Source organism: Gekko japonicus, unplaced genomic scaffold (assembly GCF_001447785.1).
Source record: "Gekko japonicus isolate JY-2015 unplaced genomic scaffold, Gekko_japonicus_V1.1 scaffold1076, whole genome shotgun sequence".
Lineage (NCBI taxonomy): Eukaryota > Metazoa > Chordata > Lepidosauria > Squamata > Gekkonidae > Gekko > Gekko japonicus.
Window position 1 is genome coordinate 168,522 of NW_015162512.1, and position 10,194 is coordinate 178,715.

Consider the following 10,194-nt stretch of genomic DNA (forward strand, 5'->3'; position numbering starts at 1 on the left):
GAGGGCCCCCACCTAGCTATGGCCCTGAGGTAGGCCGAGAGAGAGTGACTGGCCCAAGATCGCCCAGTGAGCTTCTATGGTTCGAGTGACGTAGTCGCGGGTGACGTAGTCGCGGCTTAAGGTACGACTTGGCAACCCTATCCATTGGCCTGACCCAACATGGCCACCGGCAGGGGACAGGGGGGTAGGTTGCCAGATCCAGGTTGGAGATTTGGGAATGGAGCCTGGAGAGGACAGGGACTTCAGTGGGGTACAGTGCCAAGGAGCCCACCCTCCGAAGCATCCATTTCCTCCAGGGGAATTGATCTGTTAGTCTGGAGATGAGCTGTCATTCCGGGGGATCCCCAGGTCCCACCTGGAGGCTGGCGTCCCTAGCCTTCGCCCAGTGCCCTAGGCAATCCCCTAGATCTGCCTAATGGACAGGCCAGCTCACTGCCACAGTTTCGAAGCCAAGGATGCCTGACATTTACTGGCAAAGGGCTAAAAATAAGGGGCTTTGCTTTCTTTGTTAGGATTTCGATATATTGCCAAAAAGTCCTTGGCGTTCAGTATGACTGCTGCTTGTTACTACTATGCTGGCAGCAAACACTGGAAAGATCTACCAGGTTTGGATTACTAGTAACGGAGGATTTGGGATGTAACATTAGTGGACAAAAGAGTTATGGTCAAGCAAGATGGGGGGGGGATTTTCAAACAGCGATGGACACCATTTATTAATAGGTTTGCCAGCTCCAGATCGGGAAGTACCTGGAGATTGGGGGGGGTGGAGCCTGGGGAGGGGGGCGTCCCCAACCGACAGCTAACACCTTCCCACAGGGGAGTTTTTCGGCCTGAATGTGCATTTCCCAGGACCTAATCTTAGGGCTGCCAAATGCAGCCGGGGGGCGGGGAATCCCCCATTTCGGAGCCCCGATTCCCGGCGCGCCGGAATCGGGGCCCGGGGGAAACCCCACCCCCGCGTGCGCGTCACCCGGAAGTGACATCACACGCTGGGGGCGGAGCCACGCCATTTGAGGGGAAAACAAAGAGTTTTCCCCTCAAATGGCAGCCATTTGAGAGGAAAACTCTTTGTTTTCCCCTCAAACGGCGTGGCCCCGCCCAGCGTGTGACGTCACTTCCGGGTGACGTCCTGGCAGCGCGTGTGCGCACATCCCCCAGCAGCTCCCGGACCGGCCGGACGATCCCCCGCCGGTAAGAATTTCACATTTGGCAACCCTAGGAGATCTCCAGGCGTCGCCTGGGGCCTGGCAAGACTATAATTTTTGGAACTTGACGTTCTCCACTGAATCAGTGAGATCCGAAGTACTGCCCTGGATCGGAAGTTATACAACGGAATAAGTTTGAACGACAAGGGAAGTTGGGAAGAATAATGTTAGGCGTATCTTAAAGAATTTTGTGGGGATCTGCATATGATGTGTTTGAAAAATATATAAAGAGAATTTACTCAGAGAGACCTCTGAGGTGGGGGGGGTACATATTCCTTGGCTCCAGGATTAATATGTCACTCTCCCCTGGTCTCCTGGGCATCCTCTTGACTTTGTCTGACAGACTAGGGTGGCCAACAGACCCGGAGGACCATGTCCTGACTCGTTAATAGAGGTTTAATGTGTGGGAATGGGCAAGTGACGCTTTTCATGGCATGGAGGGTGGTGGAATAACAGCCTCTGGAACAAAACATCCCATTAAGCCTCGCATGACAGAGTGAGCTCCCGTCTCTGGCCCCAGCTCCTGCCAACCCAGCAGTTCGAAAGCAAGAAATCGCAAGGAGATAAAGAGGTACCACTTCGGTGGGAAGGTAACAGCGTTCCGTGCGCCTTGGTGTTTAGTCATGCCGGCCACATGACCACGGAAACGTCTTCGGACAGCGCTGGCTCTTTGGCTTGGAAACGGAGATGAGCACCGCATCCCTAGAGTCGGATTCGACTAGCTTTAGAGCAAGGGGAACCTTTACCTTTACTAAAGTGACGGGACATCCCCCCCCTTCCAGGCAGTTGGCAACCCTAAGAGCTACACCACTTTTATATAATCAAGTATCTACAGATTCCGTGTGACACTAGATGGCATCTGAACCTCGAGAGCAGGTTTTTATGTGGAGACAAATGGCGGCTCCCTTATCAAACCCATCGCCTCTTCTTGTTGGCAGGAGCAGTACGAGTTTGTATATCGTGCGGTCATAGAAATGTTCCGGGCCACCTTGGGCATCTCCGTCCCGAACTACGAAAACCTCAAGGAGGTAAGAGCCAGAAAGAAAAGGAGCGACTGAGCTTTTCCAGCTCTTTCCACAGGGGGGCAGTGTTACCTTAATTCAGCGCTTGGAAACTGTTGCGGGATTCTGGAGGTCAAGTCCTTTTCCTGGGATATCCCCCCCCCCCCCCCGTTTCCCTGAGTTCTTTCATTGGTTGGGTGGAGACTGGCAAGGGACTGAATCTAGTATAGAGAGAGAGCAATGGTTCTTAAACAAAGGTCATTTTATTCCATCGTACACTCTTAAGACAGAAAACACTTTATAGCATTTCAGTACTCAGTAGTTCAGCAGTTCGAGACCCGGGTGTGCTGCATGATGGAGTGAGCTCCCGTCTCTAGTTCCAGCTCCTGCCAACCTAGCCATTCGAAAGCAAGAAATTGCAAGTAGATAAATAGGTACCACTTCGGTGGGAAGGTAACAGCGTTCCTTGCGCCTTGGTGTTTAGTCATGCCAGCCACATGACCACGGAAACGTCTTCAAACAGCGCTGGCTCTTCGGCTTTGAAACGGAGATGAGCACCGCAACCCTACAGTCGGATTCGACTGGCTTTTGAGCAAGGGAACCTTTACCGTTACCTTTTTACAGAATATTTCAACCCAATACTTAAAATAGTGCACTTGTATAAAACTCAGAGAGCCGTGGTGGCTCAGAGGTTAAGACACTGAGTTGCAGACCAGAAGGTTGGTAGTTCAGCAGTTCGAGACCCCGAGTTGCCGCATGACGGAGTGAGCTCCCGTCTCTGGCCCCAGCTCCTGCCAACCTAGCAGTTCGAAAGCAAGAAATTGCAAGTAGATAAATAGGTACTGCTTTGGTGGGAAGGTAACAGCGTTCCGTGCACCTCGGCGTTTAGTCATGCCGGCCACATGACCACAGAGAAGTCTTCGGACAGCGTTGGCTCTTTGGCTCGAGCCAGTTTGGTGTAGTGGTTAAGTGCACAGATTTTAATTTGGAAGAAACAGGTTTGATTCCCCACTCCTCCACTTGCACCTGCTGGATGACCTCGGGCAAGGCATAGTTCTGTCAGAGCTGTTCCTGAAAAAGAGCAGTTTCTGTCAGAGCTCTCTCAGCCCCACCTACCTCACAGGGTGTCTGTTGTGGGGAGGGGGAGGGAAAGGAGATTGTAAGCCACTCTGAGACACCTTTGGTTAGAGAAGGGCGGGGTATAAATCCAATCTCTTCTTCTTCTTCTCTTCTTGGAAACGGAGATGAGTGCCACCCCCTAGAGTCAGAGTCAACTGGCTTTCGAGGAAGGGAAACCTTTTTATAAAACTCAGAATGTTCTGGACTGGCCACCAAGGTCTCACATGGAACTGTTGATGGCCAGCCCCTTCCCATTAGTAAATCAGAGAGATATATCTTTCTTGGACCTATAGCTGATAACGTTCTGACTGATGTACCTGTCATGTAGGACTACCATGGATATGACGCAGGCTAGAATTGACTTGAACTGACCCGATGTACTGACCCAAGTCCCTCCCCCGTTCTCTCCATCTCTGGCATCAGGAAGCTCACAGAAAGTCGAGGAGCGTCAAGAAGCTAGTTTCAGATAGTCTTATCCAGGGGTCATTTCGTAGAAAAAGAGGTGCAGGAGCTCACCGCTCAGGTTCCACTGGACTGTTTTGGATTGCTAGCTATTGGGGGGGGGATGTGCAGATCTGTCCTCGCAGAGGAGGGAGAGCTTCTATCTGAATAAAACTTGGTCTTAAAGGTGCCACTGGACTGTTTCGGATTGCTAGCTGGGGGGGGGGACATGCAGATCTGCCCTCACAGAGGAGGGAGAGCTTGTACCTGAAGGCAGGGGGGGGGCCTCTGCAACTTACCTGGCTGCTTCTTGCTCCTCGTGGCCCGACTGAGGGGTGCTGGGAACAGGGGGCGGGGCTTGTTGCATGTGCCCGCCCCCTGGGCTCCTTACTGCCGGAGCTCTGCTCCTGTGCGCTCCCGCAGGAAATGACCCCTGGTCTTATCCATTTTGATTCTGACAGTGACACCACGAACTCCTGGATTGTATAAATGTCCTCTAAGGCGAGAATCATGGACAGGGTTATTGGTACCAGAAGGCCACAGGACTAGTGGAGCCCTGTAGCCTCCTGGGAAACAGAACCAAAGATTCAACAGTAGAGGCTAATTGCTATAGAAATTGAAATAGCAGAGGACTGGCGCTCAGTCCAGGCCCTAATTCCGCAACAGAAACACCCCCCGCAACAGAAACACCCCCCTGAATTGGTTTATTCTCCTCAACCTTATAAATGATCTTTGGAGATCATTTATCATTAGGGTTGCCATCTCCCCGAGGGGGGCTAGGGTTCCCCCACTTTTGGGGGCCCCAATCCGTTGACAGCCAGCCCCGCCCCTGAAGAGCCCCGTGGCGCCTGGCATGCCTGGCACGATGACATCACCCAGAGGCGACATCATCATGCTGGCCACGTCGTGCGGGGAACACTCTGGCATTTGGGTTAAAACTCTATGGTGACCATAGAGTTCCCCCCCAAAAAAATGCTAGAGCATCCTCTGCACTATGTGCCCAGCGCAATGACTTCCAGGTGACGTCATTGCGGAACGCATGCTTTGCGTGAGCACCAGAAGGTCCCGGGACTGGGCAACCCTATTTATAAGACCTGGCAACCCTATTTATAATTCTATTTATAATTATAGGACAGCTCCAGGCCCCACCCGAAGGTTGGCAACTGCATAAAGGCAAGCCTCCGCCTCCCACACACACACACACACGTCTCTTTTGCAGAAGCTTTGAGGAAGTGCCTTTCGTACAGTCTCACTTCCTCATAAACACAGTGCATAGCCGCGTTCCAGCTTTGTAATCCTGATACCTCATTTGGCGAGAATTGAGTGGCTCTGCTGTTGCAAGGTAGTTCTTATGGGGTTGGGACCTGGGGGGGTAGGGAGTGGGGTAAGACGGTGTGGTCTAGACGGTGATATTTCGTAGGGCTGCCAACTGCAAGTTGGGAAATGCTTGGAAGATTTGGGGGTGGAGCTTGGGGAGGGTGGGGTTTGCAGAGGGGAGGGACTTCGGGGTGGTATAATTCCATAGGGTCCACCAAGGCTGCCATTTTGTCCAGGAGAACTGATCTCTGTCGTCTGAAGATCAGGCGTGATTCCAGGCGATCTTCCGTCCTCAACCAGACGTTAGCAAACCTCGATATTTGAAAGTCTCCCCCTTGCTTCCTTGCCGTGGGGTCAGGGGAGACACAGTGGAAGGGTAGCTGGCGAGCCACTCTGATTTTTTTTCGCAAACCAGCTTGTCGGAGCGTCGACCCTTCATTATCTGAACTGTTTTCCCCCTTCCCCCATCCCCAACTGGCTCTTTGGAATTGGCTGGACTTGATCTACGGAGTCGGACGCACAGATGGACAGACAGATGGAAGGATGGGCAGATGGGAAGGTCTGAAAGGGGGGGTGGCTGTGGGGGGGGGGACACAGAGTTTGCTAGGCTCCCAGCCCGCTTTCTGCGTGTACGGAAAATATTTTTAGTCAGTGTGGAAGACAGGCCAAGAGGACAGCACGCGATGAAGCCGGTTCCCACAGGAACCTAGTTTCAGGCAGATGGGAAATGTCAGAGTCAATTAATGAAGTGCACTTAAATAAAGAAAAAGAAAAGCTTCATGGTCTGGCGTATACAGAAGAGCGTGAGGAAAGGGGGAAAGCAGCAGTTGATTGGACGATCGAGGTTCTTTGCTGGGGTAGAGTTATCGGAGGGAAAATTCCGTGTTTGTGAAATTAATGAATGCACGTCATGCTGCGGACTGAGAATCCTGAGGCGGTGGCGGTGGTGGTACCCCTGGAGTCGGAGTCGTGGGTGCCATTTTGAATGCTGGAAAATAACACTCCCACCTGTCACCCCTGAACTGTTTCAGCCCCTGAAGAAAGCACAGGAGAGAAGGCAGGAATTCCTCCTTCCCCTGTGCAGCAGTCCTCATCATGCTCTGACGCATGTTTACTCTTGAGTTGCCTCCAGGACCTAGCAGCTACAAGACAGCTGCAAGTCGCCGTGGAGAACTCGTGTCGTTTGCAACATCAGTTGGGCACTAAGGGTAGTGTTGCCAAACTCCAGGTGGTGTCTAGAGGTAGGGTTGCCAATCCCCAGTTGGGGGCAGGGGATCCCCCCGTTTGGAGCCCCTCCCCCTACTTCAGGGTTATCAGAAAGTGGGGGTGGGGAGAGAAATAGCTGCTGGGTGCTCCATTATACCCTACGGAGACCGATCCCCAAAGGGTATAATGGAGAATCGATCTGGGGGTGTTTAGGGCTCTAGGGGGCTGCTTTTTGAGGTAGAGGCATAAAAAATTCAGCATAGCTGCTGGTGCCTCTCCTCAACCCCCCCCCCCTTTCAAAAAGATTTGACCAGAAGGTCCAATTCTATGAGTCCCAAAATAAGGTGCCCCCATTCTCCATATTTCCAATTGAGGGAAAGCATTTAAAAGGAACACCGTCCCTTTAAATGCAACCGCTGATCACTTAGAACTCTCCTGGGCCCTCCCTCCCCCCTCCCCCCTCCCAGAGGCTCCTGGTAAGTCCCATTTGTCAGCCTCACCTAGCAACCCTATCTAGAGATATCTTGGCAACGGAGATCAGGTCACATGGAGAAAACGGCCCCTTTGGAAGGTGGATTCTAAGGCATTATACCCCACCTCCCAAATCTCTCCCAACCTGGAGCCGGCAACCCTGTCTAAGAGTGTGGGTACATCAACCCTAAGTGTATGGAGAAAAGAGGGTGTTTTTTTGACAATCGCAATTTCTTTTTCTCTGTGCTCAAGGTATACGTAACTAACCACTTTATGGGGGCATTTGGCAGCTGATGAAGTGAACAGTGCGCTACATTACAAATGTTTTCGTCTTTGAGTTACCACAAGGACTTTTGATGAGTCTTAAAAGCAGTTTGTGCTTCCACTGGTTTCTTAAAAGGAGAACTGGCCAGAGTGCTTATTTGCGTTACAAATGCCTCTGCTTCACATCCTCTTCCACAAGAACAACAGCCGTGCTTCCTTGGTATAAGGCAGTGGTGGCGAACCTATGGCACGGATGCCAGAGGTGGCACTCAGAGCCCTCTCTGTGGGCACGCGTGCCATCGCCCGAGCCAGGCCTAGACCATCATTAAAGTGTCGAATTCTCTGCCAAATAATTTTAAGTAAATGAAAGCCTTTGGGATTGCTTTCCTTACTTTGTTTGGATCCTCTTAAGTCAATGTATGAGTTGTTTTTTCTAAAGTAAAACCTCAGTATTCAGGTTAGATTGCCGTGTTGGCACTTTGCAATAAATAAGTGGGGTTTGGGTCGCAGTTTGGGCACGCGGTCTCTAAATGGTTTGCCATCACTGGTATAAGGAAAGAAAGATAACAGGGAAGCTGCTGTCATTTGACTGGCTTATCTGCCACTTCCTCATGGCTGGATACTCTTTTTACGTCCCCACCATAAGGCAATTGAAAACAGTAGAGTCACCATCGAGGCAAATTCAGGTTATTATTTAAAATATAAGTACAGAGTCACTGGTAACCTTGGCAATAACGCACATGGCAAACTCTGCCATAATAAAAGTATTATTGGAGCTCAGCCGTGAAAAGCTTTGCAAAGCCGAGGATGAAAAAGTATAAATTGGCTAAAAAGCTGTGCAAAGGTGACTGTGGGAAGGGAACACTCCTTTGCATAAATCATCCGCAGCAAAACGGCGTGAAAATTAAATAACTTGCAACCCTGCAGTAACTCTCTGGGCACTATACCAGGGACCCAAGATGGAGTCACTGTGGTTTACAATGTGTCCCAAAATGGGGGTTTGATTTGTTGTTGCTTTCCTGCAGAATACCCACAGACGTGAACGTTATTCGTGATGAGTGCTAGGACACCTTGAAATGTCTGAAATGGGGTGGGAGGCTTAGCTGCAGAGAAAGAAAAGCCTGGTTCTAAACTGGATAACCCAGGCTAGCCTGGTCTTGTCATGTCTCAGAAGCTAAGTGAGGTCGACCCAGGTTAGTACTTGGATGGGAGACCACCAAGAATGTCCAGGGTCGCAATGCAGAGGCAGGCCATGGCAAACCCACCTCTAAATGTCTCTTGCCTCAAAACCACTATGGGGTCGCCATATGTCAGCTGTGACATCACATTACACAAAACATTGTTGGGAGAGCAGGTATAGGTTGGCCCAGTTCCCAGAGCTAGTTCAGCAGAGTTTGTTAAAGCTGCACACGCAGGAGTGTCTTTGTGCCAAGTATCCAAGCTTAGTCACAAAGTTACAGGGCCACATTTCAGACTAATAAAAGCCTATTTATTTTGGAACTACATTCTAGATAGGAAAGCTTAGAGATAGGATAGTACGCTAGTCTATCTTACTAAGGATGGACACAGATGGGAAGAGAGCCATCTATGTCATGATGTCAAGACGGGGACAGCGTTTCCTCCCTCTAGTGTAGTGGTTAAGAGCGCGGACTCCAATCTGGGAGAACCGGGTTTGATTCCCCACTCCTCCACATGCAGCTGCTGGTATGACCTTGGGTCAGTCACAAGTTCTCTCAGGAGCACATCTCGAAAGAGCTCTCTCAACCCCACCTGTTGGGGGGAGGGGAAGGGAAAGGAGATTGTAAGGCACTCTGAGACTCCTTTGGGTAGTGAAGGGCGGGGTATAAACCCAGTCTCCTCCTCCTCCTCTTGGTGTAGGCAAGACGTGTGTGTTGGGAGAGGACGAAAGGGAAGGAAGGAGAGGCAGTTTCCCCAAGATCTATCAGCCGACTTCAAAGGGACAGTGGCAGAAGGGTAAACACAGGAAGGAAGCGTAATCTGACCATCTAGCTATCTGACTCTCCTGCCCCGTAGTCTGGAGGCTGAGGCGGGGGGGGGGGTGGTGCCCAGTCCTCCGCTTCCAACAAGCGTTACACAAAGCTCCAGGTAGATCAGGGTAGGCACCTTAAAGACGTAAGAACATTTGTGGCAGGGTACGAGATTCCATGGGTCACTGCTCACTTCTTCAGGAGTTCCAAGTCCTCTAAATTCAATGAATAATTGAGAACACACACACACACACCCCGAACCACCAAGTACTGAATAGGGATATAGGGATCTTGTCTCACTACGGATGCAAATTTTCTAGCCCTTTCTCCCCTGCCCCAATCGAGCGGCTTACATTTCGCATTGCACCTTTGCATCCTGGCTCCCGTCTGCGCAACACCCCCTCCCGCCTCCTGACTGGACCCGGGGATCTCTGTCCCCCCCCTTTGTATCCGATGAAGAGAACGTTGACTTTCGAAAGCTTATAGCCCGAAAGTCTGTAAGGTGCTACTGGACTTGAATCCAGCTCTTCCGCGGCAGACCCTTGGGACGCTCCCCAAATTCAGAGGCAGGTTGTTATGTATGAGGCTTCGCGCAGCTCATTTAACAAAGCGATTCAGCTTTATTGTAGAAGTCCGGAACGCAGGCAACACGAGACAATCAATCGTAGAACAGGCTGACTTATAAAGGATTGGAACGGGCAAAACCACGCCCAACACATGAATACTAACCAATGAGAACACAGGGCTTAGGACCAATAAGAGTGGTTCCCGCCGAAAGGCAAGGCTTACCTGATTGGCCCATTTGTCAAACCTTACAATGCTATACTTATGATTACAATACATAGATGGTTCAATGCTTATCCTTATACTAATACCCAAGTTGCCCCCTCCGTGCGGATATCTATATCTGCACTTTGGGGGCACTTGGGGGGCAGGGGGAGGTTTGTGCACATGTGGGGCAGTCCCCACATGTGCACAAAAATAAAAAAAGTTAAAAAAAAAATCGGAGGGATGTTTAAATCCCCCCGAAAGTGCAAGAGCGTCTCCTGTGCGTGCACAGGAGACGCTCTGCGAATGCTGCCACCGGCCGGGTGGGTGGGGAGGGGGGGAGGCCAGCCGGGGAGGAGAGGCCTCGCCGCCGCCGCCTCCTCCCCGGAGCCGGCAGGCCGGCCGGGGCGGTAG

General features: G+C 51.2%; 1 protein-coding gene across 1 annotated transcript in view; it reads left to right on the plus strand.

The window, feature by feature from the left end:
• The window catches only part of PTPN18 (protein tyrosine phosphatase, non-receptor type 18), a 103,708-nt gene that overhangs the window by 76,684 nt on the left and 16,830 nt on the right, over positions 1–10,194 (plus strand). Inside the window, exon 11 of the mRNA XM_015406163.1 lies at positions 2,144–2,233. Within this exon, the coding sequence (XP_015261649.1) occupies positions 2,144–2,233 (90 nt within the window). The remainder of the gene's footprint in view (positions 1–2,143; positions 2,234–10,194) is intronic.